This window comes from Desmodus rotundus, chromosome 11 (genome assembly GCF_022682495.2).
Source record: "Desmodus rotundus isolate HL8 chromosome 11, HLdesRot8A.1, whole genome shotgun sequence".
NCBI classification, from domain to species: Eukaryota; Metazoa; Chordata; class Mammalia; order Chiroptera; family Phyllostomidae; genus Desmodus; species Desmodus rotundus.
Window position 1 is genome coordinate 5,427,017 of NC_071397.1, and position 21,338 is coordinate 5,448,354.

Below are 21,338 nucleotides of genomic sequence, written 5' to 3' on the forward strand. Positions count from 1 at the left end.
GAGGAAACGGAGGTACAGAGAGTCTCAGTAACTTCCTTAAAGTCTCAGACTCGGTAGGTGGAAGAATCCAGATTCAAACTCAGGCAGCTTGACTTTGTAGCCCATGATTTTAGCGTGATGGTTAATTTTACGTGTCAACTTGACTGGACCATGGAGTGCCCAGAGGTTAGGTTAAGCATTCTGGGTACGTCTGTGCCGGTGCTTCTAGATGAGATTAACATTTGAATCACTAAACTGAGAACACAGATTGCCCTTCCCCCTATGGACAGGCCTGTTAAAGGCATCAGTAGTGGATCAAAAGGTAGAGCAAGAGAGAATGTGCTTCCTGCCTGATGGCCTTCCCGCTGTGACATCAGTCTCTGCTGTGTCAGACTGGAACTTCTACCATCGGCTCTCCTGGTTCTCAGGTCTTCGGACTGCAGATCTCAGGAGCCCTCAGCCTCCATAACTGCAGAAGTCGATTCCTTATAATGAATCTCTCATATATATGGTAAATATAAACAAATCAATCTTATATGTATAGTTATATATACTTTATATATATATATATTTAAATCTACTTATCTATCTACTTATCTATGGAGAACTCTTACTAATACATTTAGCTACAGGACAAATACTTCAAAACTGTATGCATAGATATGGAAGATGTCCATGGCCTATTTCTAAGTTAAAAATAATCAGCTAGAATATCCTATGCGTTGAGTTACCGCGTTTTATCTAATCACATATAAATGAAAAGCCTGGAGGGCTGTATCCCGAAGTGTTAACAAAGGGTATTTCAGGGGGATGGTATTTGAGAGGACTTTTGTTTTCTCATTACTTGAATTTTTTCGCCACAAAGGTCAAGCATTTCTGAGAAAAACAATATTTCCATTCTTGAGAAGAAATTTAAAAGTCAGTAAAATCAAATTTCACACCAAGATGGGTGTGAGCAGCAGGGAAATCAGCAATTGCTCCAAGAACATGAGGACGTGGGACGTGGAATGGCAGTATTTTCTCCTCTCCTCCTCTCTCCTCCCCATTGCACTCTTCATTCATTTATTTTTAGTTTCCTGAGAAGGTCTGGAGAGGGTATGCTTGGTTGCTCTTCTTTTCTCTTGGCTCTGAGAGTTCATCCATGCCAAGTGGACCACAAGTGACTGAAAGAATCAACTTGAGGGCCAAAAGGAATGTTAGAGAGGGTCTAGTTCAGAGATTTTTTTTAAAAATTCCTTTTTTTTCTTTGAAAAACCAAACCCAAGTGAGGGAGAACAAGTGGAAACCAGAATTCTTGCTCTGAGAACATGGTTTGAAAGCCATTTGCCTCATCTAACCTGATCATTTTGCAGAAGGGTCTAAGGTCTTCTGCTCTTGGCAAACTGAACCACACATTCTTGAATCTACACAGGTGACTTGGAGCACATCTTTTCTGGACATTCAGAGGCTGAGCAGCTTGTGAATTAGGCAACAGGGCAAGGTATGACCAGACAGGGTGTCTGTGCCCTGCGTAGGTGAGAAATGCCCCACTCACTTTTTCCTGGCAGCTCAAGGTTCTTTCTTTCTTTCTTCTAGTTATTTTTCTTTCTTTCTACTTTTTCTTTTTAAGGATTATTGAAACTGGCACCCATTCCCCACAGGGGTCCAGGGTAATGTAGGGTTCTCTGCTCCTAGGAGTGGGATTAGGGTTAAGGGACACAAGAAAGAATAGCTGGGAAAGCAGCTCAATAGCACAGCAAGGAGCTCAGAGAATTAGGGTTGGGATTAGGTTTGTCATCTAGGATTAAATTTTACAGATAACATCAGGATTAGGATTAATACTGAGGCCAGAGGCTGGATTAGATGTTGGGGATAATATTACATTAGAATGAACTGTAATGATGAAAGGGTATGAACTGGGATTTAGAGAGTTGTGGGATAAGAGGTAGAATCAGAGTTGGAGTTTGGAGGACCATCTGCTCTCTCTCAGTTCTCCATGAGCTCTATGAGCCCCTCTTTTTTGGTTATATCTTCCATGGTTAAAGTCTTTGGACTCAGTATTACCAAGAAAGCAACCCTGTGAACCTCTGATCTTGAGTCACACCTGGCTTTTTCCCATACAACCTCAGTTGCTACTTCAAGGGCTCTGACTGCTGAAGCATTAATATTATCTTTTACTAGACCCCACTGAGCAAGTTACATGGCTCCTCTTGGGCCACAGGTGATTGCAAACTACCTCTAGGAGTCACACCACAGGTTTATCTGGAATGTAATCCACACCAGAAAATAGTCAAGACAATTATGACAAAAGCACTTCAGCCAATTACCCCATACTTTGGTCCCTCAATTTGATGATGCCTTGACAATTTATGGTCTCCCTGAGCTTTCGGCCGAATAAGTGGGCATGTTGTAGGAATTGGTTCAAAGGCTCTTCATATAGAAACCTTGGGGACTAAGAGTGAAGAGTTAGCCAGCTATGAACATCGTAAGAGGAAGCAGATGAACACTGGGTCTCATTGCGAACAACTACAGTGAGGTAAAAAAGCTCACAGTGAGTCTCAGTCTTCTAGAGAAGTGGGTGGTGATGGAGATACTCCTCTAGGATGCTCTGATTAGGATGCCAATGTGAGAGGGAAGAGGGAGAGATCAATCAGCAGATAAACACACAGCCACACCTCCTTGCTGAGATCCTGAGACACCAAGGGGAACATCAGTGAGGGCTAGACCAGCTTCACTGACATCGCTTCCAAAGGGGCAGTAAACCAGTGTTACCTGAGCACCTACTGTGTGCCAGGCACCACAAAAGGCCTTTCAAATGCTTGACTGCATTTAAAATGTCACAAATAATGCTCACATACATTCTTACTGTTAAAAAACAAACACATCTACCTGTAGCACTAATAGTGTAAAAGCAGAAGTCATTAGTGCTACTCCCACCCTTTCTAATTCTTCAGTTTGGTGGATTTTCCTCCAGACTTTTGTTATGAGTTTGCACGTATTATACACATGCTTCAAAACCAGTTTGTTTTGTACGGCTTTTCAAAATAATTAGTGGGGTTGCACAGTATGTATACTTCTATAACTTTCATTCCCTGCTTAACCATGTACCTTAGAGATCTTTCCATGTCAATACATATGGTTATAAAGTTGATCCTTGAATAACAGAGAGGTTAGGGGCACCTACTTGCCCCCATGCAGTTGAAAATCCACATATAACTTTTGACTCTCCCCAAATCGTAACTACTAATAGCCTTACCAATAACATAAACCATGGATTAACAAATTATTGTGCCTTTTTATTCACTCTACAAGTTTATTGAATGTTTTAGCAAACATGCCCTGGGCATTGTGCACATAGCAGTGAAAAAAACAAATATGATCGTGCCCCGACCTGTGTGGCTCAGCTGGTTGGGCATTGTCCTTCAAATCGAAGGGTCACTTGTTTGATTCCCTGTCGGGGCACATGCCTGGGTTGCAGGCTTGACCCGATCGGTTTCTCTCTCACATCCATGTTTCTGAAGCTCTCCTTCTCTCTCCCTTCTCCTCTCTCTAAAAATAAATACAGAAAATCATTTAAAAAACCAGGCGTGATCTTTGGAGAGGAGATACACAGATAAATATTTAATTATAAACTGGGAAAGATGCTACAAAGGAAAAGGGTGCCATAGAAGATAAACATGGGGAAACCTAATTTTAATTGTGGCTGGGGGGGATGTTCAGTTAAGACTTCTTTGATGGAGCATCATTTAAATTTAGGCTTGAAATAGTTTAAGTAGGACTTAGTTTGTTGGAGCATTCTTGACCATTGTTCTTTATGCTTTGAATTTCAGGCTGCAATTTATTCCTTTTTTGGTGGTAGACACCTTTTAGAATCTTTGCCAAGGACAGAGCTGACCTTCTTTGAGCACTGCAGGCTACAAGATGGGTCGCGGGCAGTCACATGCACATCGCAGAACAAAGAGCCTTGACAACACTCTGCTCCACAGGCTACAGGCGACTATACCTAGAATAGACCGTCTGACATAAGCTAGACAGACCAATTGGGATTCATAGCTATGGATTAATCTCCGTTGGTTCTTGAAGTGAGGCTAGGTATGCTTGGACAGTCGTGTTCTACAATGCTGCCAGGGAAGCGGTGAAAACAAGTCTGCAGAAGGCAAGCAGCAGCTCTACAGAGCAAGTAGAGATGCTAGAACATTTGACTGCAGAGAAAGGTAATGAAGGAATAGATACTGGTTTCCTGTTGATATTTTAGATCCTTGTTCTAGTACTTCATGAGATCTTGTTGCTCTCTATGCCCCTGGCTTCTATAAGATTATTTCCGTCAATAATTTTTTTTTTTTTTGCACAAAGAAGTTTCAGTGGGTTTCTGTTACTTGGAGACAAAAGAGCCTTGACTAAAAGTGGCTTTTATCAGATTCGCTCTGCTGCTCAGTGAGCATAGCTTGAGTTTGCTTCAGATAGAGATTTGCGGACCCCACAAGTCCACAGAGAATAAACAAACAGAATGACAAACATGGAAATAAAATTATAGCATTTGGTAATAAAATTAATCTAGGTAACACCTTCTGAGCCTCTTGTATCCCCACTGGGTTGGCTACTTCTAAGAGCCAATCCTTTTGGCTTTTATCTAAGAGATAAACATAAATTTCCTCGTCCTATAATGGAGATTATGTGGGCAGATGAAGGAGGGACCAATTCTGCCCTGTCGGAGTATGGAAGACACTGAAGAGGTAACATGTGCCTAAAGTAGGAGGGTGCTGGGCAAGCGAGAGGAAGGGCAGTTGGGCAGAGGAGAATAGGAGGGACAAGGCCTTGGGAAACACAGGATACTCCACACATGCTGAAATTGGATAGATTGCAAACCAACAGGTAGACAAGCAGTTTTTAAGATGACAACCACATTTTACATTAACATTGCCTTTTGGCTTTAGGGTTTCCTTTCTATATACAAAAGAAAATCAAGATGTCAATAGTCTACTTAATCTCAGTTTGTTAAACTCATAGGCTGTAAGTCTTCCACAAAGGTGGCCTTGTTATGTCAATTTAATTGAAGATTTAAGGGCAATGAGAGCTAGGTGTGCTGTATGGCTTGATTCATTCTATGGTCTTCTGAGATACTTATTGAAGATGTGTTAAAGTCCACAAAATCGAAACTAAATATTACACAAAATAAATCAGCATTCACATTAGGGGGGTGATTTGGCTTTAAATGGCTTTATTTAAATGGCAATGATTCTGCAATCACTGTCTTCATCATCATTATCTTTAGGAAGGGGCCAAGCTAAACGTGATCCTTGCTCTTTAGAGGCTAAAAGCAGCGACATCAATGTAGGAAGTCCACAGAGCATGCACATACACAACGGTATATACAGAAACCAAATATCTTTATTAAATTAATCTGGTGTCTCCCCCGGGTCTGGGGTACACAGCAGCTACTTCTAAGAGCCGGGAAGCCTTCTTTCCTGGAAGTATCACGGCCTTAGAAATTCGCCCATGAGGACCTCAGCTGTGGGCCAACTCTTCAGGAGGTCTGGTGGAAGTTTCCTCCCAGTTGAAATGAGTCACCAACAATAGCCTTCTGAGTACGTTTGACAGGAGCTCAGAATGAGTTCAGAACCCAAGACACTGAGAGCTAAAGGTTTTTTTTACTGGCTCAAACTTCTTTGGTCACTCATAAATTTCCATCACTGATTCGGTCTTAGCTCCCTCCCCTTCAGAACCACTCTAGGAAGAAGAGAGGTTCTCCTAGCCGAGGGAGTGGACTTGTGTCTCCGAGGCTGGTGGGGGGCGGGGAAGGGGAACCGAGAAGGGAGATTGGGCAAGGAGCCTGACCTGGACACTACTCTCCCGCCACCCCCCCCGCCATTGTTGGGGCGGACCATTTCCCTTAAGTCCGTCACTGCCAAGAGGAGACGAGCTCTTGGGAGGACTGGAAGGAAAGATTTCCAGGGGACTGGCAGTCTGTTGAGAAGTACTCCCCGGTATCACCCAGGAGCGAGAGCAGCCGGCTCGGGGATCTCTCCGGCGGAGGAGTCCCCATTCGTCCCCGAAAGACCGAGGCACACTTCCGGGTTTGGAAGCGCTCCCTACAGCCCTCCCCGTACCCCGTTACGGGGTCCCTGAGCGCATGCGCACCGCTCAATCGCCGCTCCGGGACTGGCCCAACTTACCCCGAACGACTAATCTGCTCTTCTCCCTCCCACTTGGGGTATACCATTCACGTTTGGGGGGGACGGGGACGCTAGGCGCCCCAAAGTACTCAAATCGGCTCCCCAGCTTCAGACGTGGGGTCGGGGAGTGAGTTTGCCCCAGGTGGCCCAAGAATACGAGAGCCTCAGAGGCCCGTCGCCCGTGACAGCCTGCCGCTCTCGGTGCGCTCGCAGACCCACACTCTTCCACTAAGGCGCCGAACAAAGTGGCACGCCCGGCTCCCAGCTGATCAGCTGCTGGGCTTTGGCTGCGGCTCCCCTGGGCGAGACCATTGTGACTTCTTCGGAGGGGTGCGTGAGGAGGGGTGGGGGCGGAGCGGCCATTGTCCGGTCAGCGCAGCCTCCGGGGGAGGGAGAGCGAGCGCGGCCTGGAGTCTCACTGCGGCCGCTGCTACGCCAGAGCCGGCGGGGGGCTCAGTCCTTCCCAGCGCCGCCGCACGGGACATCGCCCTGGCTGGGAGCGGCGGTGGGAGCTGCCGAGGGCACCCGGTCTTCCCTCTCCCCTCCTTCTCCGCCCCTCGGTCCTAGGTTCAGCCGCACGCCCCTCCTCCTCAGCTCCCCTCCTTCTCTCCGAGCCGCTCCCGGCCCCCCGTCTCCGCGGGCCTAGTGGTGCGACCCGCCTCCAGCTGACCGGCCTGGAATCCCGGCTAGGAGCCCCGGACTGCGCCCGCCCGCGCGCCCGCTCCCTCCCCCTCCCCCCGCCCCGAGCCCCCCGCGGTCGCCGCCGCCGCCGCCGCCGCCTCCGCCTCCTTCGAGCGGGGCCAGAGCCCAGCCGCCGCCGCCGCCGCTGCCGCCGCCGAGCTTCGCCGCCTGCGCCGCCGAGCACCATGGGAGACGCCGGGAGCGAGCGCAGCAAAGCGCCGAGCCTGCCGCCTCGCTGTCCCTGCGGCTTTTGGGGGTAAGTGCCCGCCCGGGTGGGGGCTGGGACCGGGGGCGCGGGCACGGGGGCGTCCGAGGCGGGCCTCCGGGCCCGGGGAGGCCCGAGCCCTGGGGGCTGGGCCCACGCCGGGCCTACGTGGAGGAGGCAGGGGCCGAGTCCTGGGGAGGGGTGCCGGGTGGGGACTTGGAGTGGGCAGACAAGGCGCTGCCCGGGGTGCAGTGCCAGCCTCTGGGGCTCGCCTGCTCGAGGCTTGGGCCAGCCGGGGCTACCCGGGGCCCGGGTGAGGGGGCCTGGGCAGCGGGGAAGGATGAGGGGCGGTGTTGGCACCTCCAGTTGAACTGGGGTCCCCCCTTGCCTTGGCATGCGGAGGCCAGCCCTTCATCCCCCTTTCCCCGTCGTGGTTTGAGTTGGTGTCCAGGCACCAGGAGGGTATTTCCTCTGACTTTTTCACCTCCGCTCCTCCCTCTCCCCCAGAGACTTGCATCATCACTTCCTAAATTATATCCCAGTGCCCCATTTGCTTTTAGGAAACTGTTCGCACGTCACCCATTTTTAAAAACCGAGAACAGAATCCAGGCTGATGTAAAGTTATAGGACTGTTGAGGTCTCACTTTTATTTGAAACACCTTTGGGAAGATCTGTAAAATTTCCTTGTCAAAAAAACAACTCAAGTCAGCCTGGCTTGGGAACGTGAGAGCCAATTTGCTTAATTAGCTCAAATTCCCTTCTCTCTACATTTTTTTTTTTTTAATGACAAAAATATTTGGATTGGCCACCTACGTTATTAGTTGGCTATTCTGTGTTAGAACGGAAAAATAGGAGGTGGGAAATCAACTTTCCCACCTACAGTTTAAATGGAGTCCTTGAGTTTCGTAGATTGCCATCCCTCTAACTTAACAGGTGCTTCCACAGTGCGGGTAACTCTAGTTCTGCTGTAGGGAAACCCGAGGCTTTGAAGGCCAACTTTTGTGATCGAGACCTTTTTTCTTTTGGTTTTATTTTCCAAAGACTCGGTGTATTTGGAGGTGCATAGAGACAGTAAGGAAGTGATTTCTGGTGAGGACATCTTGGGAAGATGTATTAAAGTATTTTATGTTTCTTATCTTTCAGATCCTAGTGATAGTTAAGGTGATTTTGGGAGTGCCGAGAAAGATTAGGAAGTTTATCTTAATGTAGGTGACTTGTGGAATTTGTCAAATCCAAGGGTTATGATGAAGAAATAGTGTGTCATCTTTTCATCTTTCTGCCTTTCATAAAAAATTCCTCAGTTGGAAGGACGTTAGTAAAAAATAAGGTGTGACATTACTAAAAGTTGTGAAGGTGTGAAAATATTTTAGGTTTTATAGTCTTCCCTTCTTTTTTGACTTGAAAATAATAATTGGGTTTTGCCTTGTGCTGTCTTGGACAGTCTAACTCCCACAAGAATCTTACGAAATCTTATCTCTTTATTTATAGATGGGGAAACAGGCGCAGAGAGGGTGGATAACTTGCCCCTTGCATAGGAGGCGTTTCGAGCTGAGCTGGTGAACTCTTGAGAGTGCTTAGTACCAAGTTTATGACATCAGTCTGCAGCCCTGGAAAAACACGGTGTCACAAGCCTCAGATTGTAACTCATTATCCGAAGGCATGTGGCTCAAAGAAAGTAGCTGCCAATGGCAGCTAATGCCCAGGATGTATCAGCGGTCTGTTTCCTGGCAACATGTTTATATTCTTGGGGCCATTATCATGAGTGGAACTCTGGTTGAAAGACATGTCAAGGCTTAGAAATTAAGGACTTGGAGTAGCCTTTTACCTTCAGCCAGCAGAGTTCTGAGTAATGCCAAGAATTTGCTGGTGGCCGGGAGTGATAGACTGATGCCATACTTGGCCTGTAAGCAACCAAGGCTGCTTTTCTGATACTTTCAGTCTGGCACTTTTTATGAACTGCAATTTGCCTAATAGTAGTGACCACAAAACTAATATTTTATAGTGAAAATTGTTTTTTTTAAGAAGTGTTTTTTAAAAAAATATGTAACACCTTTCCTTTAAAGGTGTTTGTGGGCACCTGTGTAGTTTGCATTTTATACCAAAGTGTAATGAAATTGCTACCTAGTTTTCATCGAATCTTAATTGACTGAACATGTTTCCTTTATTGCATGCATGACATTCATGTGAGTTCATTAAGTAAACTTAGAATATATTAAAACATTTTTCAGGGCCTCTGATACAATGGTGGATAGACAAAGGGGCACTGGCCCCATCCTCTGGGAGTAGGGGGCATGGAGAAGTAAAGTGACAGTTACAGTAAAATGTGTTAGGGTTGGTACAGATTGGTACAGATGGGAGGTGGAGGACGGTAGCCTGGAAGAGGTGACACCAGCCTACCTGTGGGGGAGAATGGAAATAGGTGGGGAGAAGAGTGTTTCAGGCAGAGAGAATACATGGGTGAAGGCCTGGATGTGATAGAGACCACTGCAAGGTTGCAGAACTGAAGGGTCATTGGGGTTGATTGGTAGATTATGAAGGGGGGTCACCTAGAGATGAGGCTTAGATGGTGAGAGCAATTGGTAATGCAGGGCCCCAAAGGTAATGCTTAGGACCTTGGTCTTCATCCTGGGGAGTGATACAGAACCTTGAATGGGTAGTGATGTGATTTCCTTTAATGTGGAAGATTCCTGGATCATCTTGAGAGTGGCCTGGGTTTGTGGGTATGATTGTGTGCGTCTGTATGAATATGGTATTAGGTTTGTCTTTGGGATGTTGCCAGAGGTAACAGAAGTCTTATCAGGAGGAATAATACAGGCTGGTGATGATGGTGGCCTGCACTTGCACGTGGCCAGGGAGAATGGAGAAAAATAGATGTGAAAGCCATTCAGGAGGTATCTTTTGCCTTTTCCCTTCATGACAATGAAGGTGAGTCTTAGAAACTTCAGTTAGCATTGCACTCTGTGGAAGCTGCAGGTCTGTAAAGTCAGCTAGCCAGGGCACACACCCAGCCCTTTGCAGAGCAGCCTCTCAAGCAGAATGTTCTGGCACCAGCAGACTAAAGGCATTTCCTTTAGGATTGCTCTTTTCTCCAGTGACTTAGGCTTAAGGACTTGCTGTCCAGCATTGTCTAGTCAGGACACCATCGTTGCGGTTTTGTTAAATAGGAGGGCTTTGAGGTCTTTTTGTGGGGACACAGTTAGAAAGGAGAACGCCAAGGGGGGCATGCCGGTGTGATGAAAAGGTGTTAGTGCTTAGAACACAAAGTTTCTAGTTCTCCCCGTCTTGGTTCATGTTGTGTAATTGTGTGCAGGTAATTTTTGAACCATTTAATAGGGAGACCATCTTTCCATTGGGAAACTTTGCTACCTTGGAAGCTGAAGATTCACCTGGTTTTAAACCTGGAAGTTGTTTGTATAATACAACAATGTTTTTAGGTTAATGACCATAAACAGTATTTTTTCCTCTGAGACAGGGACTTGCAGCTTTTAATGAAGTATGAGCATTTTCTTGCTTATTTTAGGTGATCAGTAATCATGCAAAATACATACTAATTTATAATTGTCAGTATTATAATATGTTATAATATGAAATTAAATAGTAGATTTTTCTTTAGTTGAAGTATATACTTGCAGAAAGACACTTAGATATATTTGTAACTATACAGGTATAAGTGGGATTAGTTGAAGCTGCATTTTAAATTGATTAGACATTTAAAATGTACTGAGGCATATGGATTTTTCAGATATTTTCAAAAGTTGTTGAAAATGCAGACCTAGAATATTATAAAAAAGACAGGAAGAAGACTAAGGCAATAAGAACATACTGAGTGTATTATTGGATACAATAATAGAAAGGATAATTAGGTAGTTTGGGGAAAGATGGATTTTTTTCCTCACTCTACTTATTAAGTGTAAAAATCCAATTACTAGTATTAATAACTTGCTTTTACAATTGAAGACAGTCTCTATCACAATGCAGTTTTATGAAAACTTTGGGAAGTAACTATTCATCCATACTAGGTTTAGAGTAGATAAATGTTTGCTATTTAGGGAATAATGGAGTATTTAAATAAGGGATTTATTGGGTAAACTATTTATTGTTTTGCTAAAGAAGCTTTTTTTATTTTTCCTAATGAATCATGTCATAAAAGAAACATTAAGCCAATATATATTTTGGTACACAGGCTGACGTTCCAACCAACTGAGCCACCCTGTCAGGGCCAAATCAGTATATTTCATCAGGGAAATAGATTTTATTGGTATTTCACTTTTGTGATCTATTCTGTCGAAGCATTTTCCTTACCTGCTAGATAGATAATAGATGTACTATTTTAAATAAAACGGGATTATGCATAGATCAGGAGTACTAGTAGAAGGTTGATTGAACATATACCATTTGTTTTATTCCATCTTACTTTTGAGAATCACAAGATAATTGGTTACCTTAAGTAGAATCTACATACATATATATTCCTATTTTCTTTTTCTCTTCCCCCCCCCCCCCCCCCCCCCGCCCCAACCTAGTCTTTGGGCATTGATTAGACCTCTTTTTCTGTCACTGTGAGTCACCTGGCCTGTGTGCGTGGCCCCTGGCGGTGTGTGGCCCTCACACTCAGTTTGATTCTTCAGTCCCTGTCCTCCAGTGGGAACAGTTTCCACACTTCAGCCGGCTGAACCTGGGCTTTCAGGTTCACGTGAGCACAGAATGAGTCACTAGTTCATCAGTAGAGTGTTCAGCCCAGTGATGTCACTAATTACCAATGGTTATAAACCTTAAATACTCTCTTCAAAACAAAGCAGCTTGTTCTTGCGGATTTTCCTTGCGTCTTTGAGTGTCGTGCGCACCTGGAGATATGACGTGATGTAAGCGAAGTACTCAGTGTCAGCAATAAGTTTATCTTCTTGTCCTGCTTTCTGGATGACACTTGGGGTGTCCAGAAAGTAGGAACTTTGCCCCTTTAATGTGGTGGAACACAGGAGATAATTTTTTTTTAAAGGAAAACACAGTCTTTGTTTACACTGGTTTGAGGCAGCAGCTATTTAAGAGTTACATCCAGTTAACGTATAGGACAAACGGCTCATCCGGCAGTGTCCTCTTCTCCCTCCGCATCCCTCTCCTCTCCAAGAAAGAGGAGGGGCCAATACTTTCAAGTCTTACAGAAAAGTTTTGACTAAAAAGTTTTTATAATCCTTAATGGTGTTAAAGTTAACATTGGTTTTCACAAATTAACTTTTTCCTAGCTGGAAAAATTACAGGACTAGGAATTCTTTGAATTGAATAAAGTCCTTAAAAAAAACCCCAGTATATTAAATGTTACTGAGAACAGAGTGAGCATTAATATAATTTGGATTTTTAAATTAGGTTATAAGGAGGTTGTATCTATGTAAAGTGATGCAAAGTGTTGAAATCCTGTAATAATTGTAGATTAAAATTGAGGTTAAGAATTATTTTTTATTTTTGAAGAAAGGTATCTCAACAAAGCCACATATAGGAAGTGACTGGTCACAACTCAACACTTTAATAATTTTAATGAGGCACTTAAAAAAAACCAAGACTCAGCCTGTTTGGATGTTGTAGGCCTTTGTGCCACAGTGGTTTGCAAAAGAGGACCTTCGTTCCAACTGGGTGGATGACGCGATGTCACCCACTTCCACTAGGGCAGCGATTTTCAGCCTTTTTCATCTCATGGCACACATAAACTAATTACTGAAATTCTGCGGCACACCAGAACATTTATTTTTTGTTAATGTGACAGAAAAAATAAGTATAATTTTGATTCATTAGCACCGGCTGGCGATCGTTGTGTTGGGTGTTGTCATTTTTTAGTTTGACAGCCTGAGGGAAAAGAGGTCAGTGTCCCCGTTTAAGTAGTTGGGTATTGCAGGTTTTAAACGTTCTTGTGGTGTGTGGGGTCAGAGTCGCTGTACTAGGGGCTTTGGGAAGCAGCCCGATTGTGTTTTGGGCTGGGTCCCTGTATAACAGGATTATGGTGCTGAGTGAGATATTTACGCGTAAGGAAGAAACTTCCTGTTAAATGCAGAAGAGAGCTTAAACAACTTTATTGGAAATGTTTAATAATCACACTCTAAGACCCTATTCTAGAATTGTGCAGTCCAGTATCCACTAGCTAAATGTAGCAATTTAAAATCATACTAATTAAAATTAAATAAAATTAAAAATTCTTTTCTTCAGTTACACTGGCTACATTTTAAGCTCTCCCTAGCTCAAGAACTGGTGACTGCTGTATTGAGGAACACATACAGAACACTCATTCTCCCAGAAGGCTCTGTTACATAGTACTGATTTAGAATGTTGACCAGATAGGCAGCCAGGATATTTGAGCCTGTTACCTTTTTCCTTCCCAGTTTTATTGAGATGTAAAGACATACAACCTTATGTTCTTGTGGGTTCTCCAGATTCCTGTTTTCTCATACTCTGAAGATGAGGGATTTTCTAATTTAACTCTTGAGTTTCTTTCCAGCTCTAACATACTATTGATATTTTATATCTGTCGGGGGAAGCAGTGCTATTGTTAATCTAGATTACTGGGAAGTGCTCCTTTGATTAGTTTTGGGAACTAAAATTTCAGTTCAATAGTCTATAATTTGAACATTTTTTTCATATTAGCTTTTGAGTCAATCTTTGCTCTTTTCTTCGCCCTATTACACTGACTGTCTCAGAGGTCTATATAGGAAGGTGTTGGACTGATAATCATATTTTTCCTGTGACTTTTGTAGAGGAATAGTATTTGTTTTCACAAATGTAAATTTCATATGGCATTTTTTGATGTGTGATTAGGGATAAGTTCATTGAATTTTCTGATAAATTCAAGTCCTTTATATACAGTAGAAGGTGGAGTGTATTGGAATATTCGTCAGTGGTGGGCCAAACCAAACTGATCTGTGATGTACCAGGCTTGAGGGCGTGATACAAGATGAATGAAAATGCAGTGTCATCCCTGAGGTTAGTGGTCAGAGCTGCACACAGTGCTGGACATCTGAGGTGTGGCTTCAGCTGTTAACTAGAGGCAGGAAGAATGCAGTAGGGAGAAGATGCAGTACTAGCCAACTGCAACTGTTCATTCAACTGGACCACATGTCCTGTGTCATAGGCAGGTGCGATTCTGTATCAGGGCAGAAGAATTCCTGCGAGAGGTCATTGATGCGGCTTGCTGGCCTGGATTGGGGAGGGCAGACCACACCACAATATTTTGTGTTTCCAGTTTGTGGACAGGCTCTGTGTAGCCTCACTGCTGCCTCATCATTAATGATCTGGCAAACAGTGAAGTTGGTGATGTACTTGGGGCCTTTGGGGGAGTGCCTTTTCTCATTTCTTTATGCTGAAGCGGAGTGGTATATAGTAAAAGCTGTTGATGTTTATCTGCTTCTTACATGCTGCTCAGTTGAAGTCATTTGTATAAAATAATTATCTCTCAGCCACATTTTCTGAAAGAAGTATCTGACCACTCAAAAGTATCACAAATACTCCTGTTGCAGTCAGATTCTTGGGCCAGGAATTTGATTTTCTGTTACATGCTCACATTGGTAACATTCCTGAATACCACATGAGGTTTCTGTAGCTTACAGTACCTAACTGGAAGGAGTGGGGGAAAATTTGGAGACTGCAGACTGGGTGGAGGACTTCACTCCAGCTGTGTGCTCTCTGCCTTTTCAGGTCATCATTTTTCAATTTTCAACCCATTCTAGGGCACTTTATGTGGATGGATGTACTGACAAAGTTATCTTCTGAAAGAATTTTGTTTTTGACCAATGAATAAGACACTAAGTAGATTGAGTCATACATTCATTCTTAAACTGCCCATAAGTGTATTAAACCAGCAAGAAATAAAAAAAATAAGCTTGAGGTTTGGGAGAAGGTGTGGTGTATTTCAATATGAGTTGTTTCTAGATTTATGATTTCTTGGTTTCTGTCCTGGGGAGGCATGGATGGGATTCTTAATTATTTTCTTCAGAATGCCACTGAAATCCAGACCACCAGGTTTTTCAAGTCTGTCTGCATAGACAAACTCTCCACAGTGTATGGCTTTACACAGTTTTATCTAGTTTGCTTTCCCTTTTAACATAACACAGAGTTGTGTTACTTACCTTGAAAAGTAAAGGGGTGTTCTTGGATGTTGATCCACAAAAAGTACTTGCTAGGGGAACTTGTGTTTATTCTTCTGTTGATTGGCGGCACATATTCATGTCATCTCTGAGGCCTGTATTTGCTCTTTCAATGGATAGGTCACTGTTAATTAGCCCTGCCTGTTATCCTTATTGCAAGCCCCCTCCCGCCCCCGCTGCCGCCTTCGGCCTGGCCATCCAGTACTGTAGCACTTTTAAGATGTGTTCAAACTATGCATTTATTTGTGAGGCAGATATTTTTTTCTTCAGTGCTCACTGGGCAGGATGTAATCAAGGAACAGTTGCTTACATGATAAAGGTATCTTGAGTGAAAGTGTGAAGTATTGCATGGTGTATACTAGAGTCTCTTTAAGGGGTTTATAATCTCAGTGATATCAGTATAGATTAACTTAGAAAATGATAGCCTCAGTAAAACCTGTCCTGTGGAAGTATATGTCCCAAAAGACTGCATGTACTGCCTTTTGTTTTGAACTGTCTAGTGATTGGATACTCTAATTCCATAGTTGAAAGTCCCCTCTATTTACTTGCATAACGTTTAGAAGATAAATTAGATGCATTGTGTGTGTTTTTGGTTGGAGCTGGGGACAGGAGGAATGGACACGTTGGTCTGGTGTTTAAACTTGGGTGCAGGAAAGTCACTAGACAGATCTGTATTATACCAGATTTGGAGGTGAGCTGGAAGAGGTAAGGACACAGGGTGGTCAAGGGGAAGCCTGGAGTATGAGGGGGGTGAGGATGGGAAAATGTGGACGGGAGTGGCGTGGTAATTGGAAATGAACATGCTTTGTGGTCACCAGCTCCCAGTCAAAATACGAGAGGTGGCCGCGTCCTTACGGGCTAGCGAAACTAATGTGAACAGGTGGTGGGTGAGTTACAGAAAGCATTCTGTCTTGAGATGTATTGTAGAGTGTGAGCGCAGTAGAGTCTTTCAGGGAAGTTGTAAAGATAATAGGATAAGAGCTGCGGTGCAATTCCAAACTAAAGGTTAGTGGACATGGCAGCAGCTTTCAGCAAAATTGGTGTTCCAGCTGTTGGAACCCCATGGGCTCACTCTTCTGCTAAGCCCAAAGGCACCTCAGTCAGGTAAAGGATGGTGTTTAATGTAGCAGGCCGTGAGGCTCAAAACACTGTCTTGTATTGGGATTGCCACAGAGTCATTCTTCGGGATTGATTTTTTTGTCTCCCTTTTCAACACCCATCTTCTGGTGTACTTGTTCTTGGAAAAACACTCTCACAGGCCCTTTTCTTTTAAAAGATTTTGCAATTCATACATATGGGGGAGGTTGCATTAAGTCTTAAACAATTTATTAATAGTGCTACCTGGGGAGTAAGACCTTTTTCATTTGCTGAGAGGCTAATGAAGGGCCCCTTTCATCAAACCCAAACTCTTCCAGGAAATGCCTCCAAGGAAGAAGGGCATGTTGATTTCTAGAAAACCAACGGTGCTCAGTGGGTAGGCATGGGCTTTAGAATCAAAGTCCTGGGTGTAAACCTGACTTTATAACTTTATGACTTTGGGCAGTTTACCTCTCTGCCTCTTTATCTTCAAAAACGAGTATCTTAGAGTTGCTTTGAGGTTCAGTGAGATCTAATGCCTGTCAAGCCCTTGGCACAGTGCCTGACCATGGTAATGACATTTATTAAGGGCTAACTTCTCAGCCTTGAATGAAGGAGCATTGGTTAGATTCAGACTATCTTGCCTCAGCTGGGCGGTTTGCATTTATGGTAATCTCCAGCCAGTGCTACCTAGTTAGTTGGTGAGGTTCCTGGCTAGCCTTTGGCCATTTTGGCTATTTTCTAGAGCTAGTCTCTAGTTCAGCAGGCATTTGGTAAGCACTCTGTCGTTTCTTGAGCTCTGCTAGGAATGCTATATCCTGTTCTGGCTTTTGCCCTAAGAGAGCTGGAAGGGAAGGCGGACTGATGAATGGACCAAACAGCATGAGGAGGAAGTGCTATGGGAGCCATCAAAGCATCCTGGGAGAGCATGACAGGGCCTCTTACCGAGACTGGGCGTGGAGGGTGGCCAGGAGGGCTTCTCTGGGGAGATGGTTGTGAAAGATGAACAAGGGCTAACTAACCATGTGACTGACCGTGATGAGGAAGGGCTTTCCAGGCAGAGGGAACAGCTTGTGCAGAGGCAGAGAGGAGTGAGAGAGCATTGCTGAGTGCAGCACATTGTGGATCCAGCTCAGTATGTTACTTACAGCGTATGGTGTGAGGGGAGATGAAGCTGGGGAGATGGACAGGGCCAGTTATGAACATGATTGCCATGCTGTTGAGTTGGATTTTGTCTTGGAAGAAGTTGGGACCACTTAACGATTTTAAGTATCTGTGGTTCACAGATACTTATGTTTCCAAAAATTTATTTTGGCAGCAGTGCGGAGAATTGGAGGGTGTAAGCATGGAAGTAGAGTCCAGGTAGAGCATGTAAACCTTGTTGGGCCATAGATCCTTTTGGCAATTTGATGAAGCCCATGGATCCCTCCTCAGAATAATGCATAAAATAAGATGTCTACGAACATGTAGGAAACCAACAGATCTAAACACGTTTCTTTCTATCCATGGACTGTGGAGGCTGTGGTCCCTAGATAAAGCAACCCTGAGTGAATGCTGTGTAAGGAGAACTGAGAATGAATGTAGGCTAAACCCTGGGTGTTTTAGTCTGTTTGGGCTCCTGTAACAAAGTAGACTGGGTGGCTTATAAACAACAGAAATTTACTTCTCACAGTGACGGAGTCCAAGATAATGGCACCAGCAGATTTGGTGTCTGATGAGAGCCTCCTTCCTCGTTGATGCTGTCTTTTCATTGTGACCTCACACACTGGAAGGGATCAAGGACCTCTCTCCAGCCTCTTTTTTTGAGGGCACCAATCCCATTCATGAGGGCAGAGCCCTCATGATCTAATCACTTCTCAAGGGCCTATCTTCAGATACCATCCCATTGGGCATTAGGATTCAACATACGAATTTTGGAGTGGTGGTGGGGGACACGCAGGCATTTCAGCCCCTAGCACTGGGGCAGTGAGGACTGAAGAGGGGGGCTTGAGTATCAGAGTGGAGACAGATCGGATGAAGGATGAAGTGGGGGAGGTGGAGAGGAGACGAGAGGCAGCAAGATTTCTAACATGGACAACTGTGTGAAAGGTGGTGTCATTTGTTCCTAAGTCCGAAGTGAGATTGTAGAAGCAGCCACTCATGCCATCTCTCAGTGGCGTGCTGCAGGGTTTCGTTTGGTAGATGAGAGTTTATGCTGTGGAAGTTCCTAAGTTGAAGTGACTCTGCCTAGAAGATGAGTGGGTTGTGGGGAAGAGATGACTAATTTTAGATAGGTTGAGTATATTTTTTGGTGAATTAGACAGCATGTCAATGTACTTTTATATTGTATCCCCTTTAAACTTTTTTAGTAAAGTATGACATACATAGTGAAAATGCATAAATCTTCAGAGTATAGCAAAATGAATTTTCACAAAGTGAATATACCCATGTAACCCGCACCTGTATCAAGAAGCAGCTTTCCAAGCCCCCGACAAAGGCTCCTCCTGTCCTTTTCCGGTCACTGCCCTCCTCAGGGGTGATCGCTGTCTAACCCCATGGTTTACCTTACAGTTTTTCTTCTTAGTTATTTTTTCCACCTTTTAATTGAGGTGTAATTAGTTTACTGCACACATTTCAAGTGTATGCTTCGATGCATTGAAAAACATTTTATTTTTTAGAGCAGTATTAAATTCACAGCAAAACTGAATAGGAGGTACAGAAAGTTCCCGTATACTCTTGTCCCCCACCCCCCCCTGCCCCCCAAACAGCCTCCCTCACTATCAGCATTCCCCACCAGAATGGTTCATTTGTTGCCGTCATTGAACCTGCATCGACACACCATTATCACTCAGAGTCCACAGTTTAAAGTAGGGTTCACTCCTGGCATTGTACCTTCTGTGGGTTTTGACAGATGTATAATGACGTGCATCTACCATTATAGTGTCGTACGGGTGGGTTCACTGTCCTGAAAAATTCTCTGTGCTATGCCTGTTCATATCCTAAAATTCTCTGTGCTATGCCTGTTCATATCCTAAAATTCTCTGTGCTGTGCCTGTTCATATCCTGCTCCCTAGCAATACCTGATCTTTTTACTGTCTGCATAGTTTTGCCTTTTTCAGAATATCATAATGGTTGGATTATACAGCACGTAGCCTTTTCAGATTGGCTTTTTTTACTCAGTAATATGCATTTAAAGCCCCTCCATGTCTTTTCATGGCTTGATAGTTCATTTCTCTTTAGTACTGAATGGTACTCAGTTGTTCAGATGTGCTACAGTTTATCAGTTCACTTACGGAAGGACATCTTGGTTGCTTTCAACTTTTGGCAATTAGGAAGAAAGCTGCTATAAACATGTGCAGGTTTTTGTGTGGACATAAGTTTTCAACTTGGTAAAACCAAGGAATGTGATTGCTGGATTGTATGCTAAGACTGTGGTTAGTTTTGTAAGAAACAGCCAAACTGTTTTCCAAAGTAGCTGTACCATTTTGCGTCCCTATGAGCAATAAATCAGTTTCTGTTGCTCCATATCCTTACCAGCATTTGGTGTTGTCATTGTTTTGGATTTTAGCTATTCTGATAGGTGTGTAGTGGTACCTCATTTTAATTTGCAGTTGCTTAATGGTGTATGATGTTGAACATCTTTTCAGATGCTTTTTTACCATCCGTATGTCTTTTGTGAGGTGTCAGGTCTTTTGCCTATTTTTAAATCAGGTTTGTTATTATATTGGGTTGGCCAAAAATCCATTATGTTTTTTCCGTACCATGGCTCTAGTAGTGCTTAGTTTGGTTACATTGTGTCATGACAGCTGTCATATTGGTGTGCACTTAAAAAAAAACATTGAAATTGGTCAATTTTTGTGCAGCCATTTAAATTTGAAGATGGAAGAATATACACATTTTCAGTGTATTACGTTTTATCATTTCAAGAAAGGTTAAAACGCAACTGAAATGTGAAAAAAGATTTGTGCAGTATATAGAGAAGGTGCTGTGATTGATCAAATGTGTCAAAAGTGGTTTGTGAAGTTTTTTGGGACTATTGACATCTTGGACAAATAATTTTTTGCTGTGGGGCTATCTTATGCATTGGAAGATGTTTAGCAGCACCCCTGGCCTTTTCCCACTAGAAACCAATAGCAGGAGATAGCCAACATACTCAGAATATCCAAATCAGTAAAATTATTGATGAAAATGAAAAGTGCGTCTTTAATTTTATGAAAAAAACCTAACATTTTTTGGCCAACCCGATATTTTTTTTTAATCCTCACCCTAGGACATGCTTATTGATTTTAGAGAGAGGGAGAGAGAGGGGAAGAGAAACATTGATGTGAGAGAGAAACATTGATTGGTTGCCTCTCATCTACACCATGACCAGGGACTAAACCTGCAACCTAGACTTGTGCCCTGACCGGGAATCAAACCCATGACCTTTGAGTGGGACGACAGTCCAACCAACTGATCCGCACTGCCCCGGGTGTTACTGTATTTTAAAAGTTCTTTGTATATTTTGGATAATAGTCCACTGATTATCAGATAGGTCTTCTGCAAATATTTTCTCCCATCTGTGGCTTGTCTTCTCATTCTCTTAAGTTTGATGAATTTTTATATGCATACACTTGTATAACTACCACCTACCCAGGTTGACATATATATAGTTAACACATTTCCAGCAACTCAAGCAGGAGTCTCCTTCTGCCCTATCCCAGTTGATAACCCCAACCTATTCTGACCTCTGTCACTATAGATTAGTGTGTTTTAAAATCTAATGTAAATGGAATCATGTAATAAATATTACTCTGTAAATACTCTGTTGTGTTTAGCATCTTTCCCTCAGCGTTAAGGCTGAGATTCATCTACATTTTTGTAGAGAGGTGATGATTTTCTATTGGTATGTGGTATGCTATTGTATGATAGCATAACTTATCTGTTTGACTTTCGGAGTTTTTTGGTTTAGGGATATTAGGAATAATGCTGCTATGAGCTTTCTTGTATGTATCTTTTGGTGGACATAGCACTCATTTCTTTCGGGTATATACCTGGCAGTAGAATTGCTGAGTTAGATGTATGTATATACTGCAGTTCAGATTTAGTAGGTACGGCCAGTTTTCTAAAGTGGTTGTTTCAATTTACATTCTCACTACCAGG

General features: G+C 43.5%; 1 protein-coding gene across 1 annotated transcript in view; it reads left to right on the forward strand.

Annotated features, from left to right (window-relative positions):
* The first annotated feature begins 6,450 nt into the window (after positions 1–6,450).
* ZFAND3 (zinc finger AN1-type containing 3) overlaps positions 6,451–21,338 on the forward strand; it is a 303,349-nt gene continuing 288,461 nt past the window's right edge. Inside the window, exon 1 of the mRNA XM_053913849.2 lies at positions 6,451–7,068. Within this exon, the coding sequence (XP_053769824.1) occupies positions 6,998–7,068 (71 nt within the window). The 5' untranslated portion in view covers positions 6,451–6,997. The remainder of the gene's footprint in view (positions 7,069–21,338) is intronic.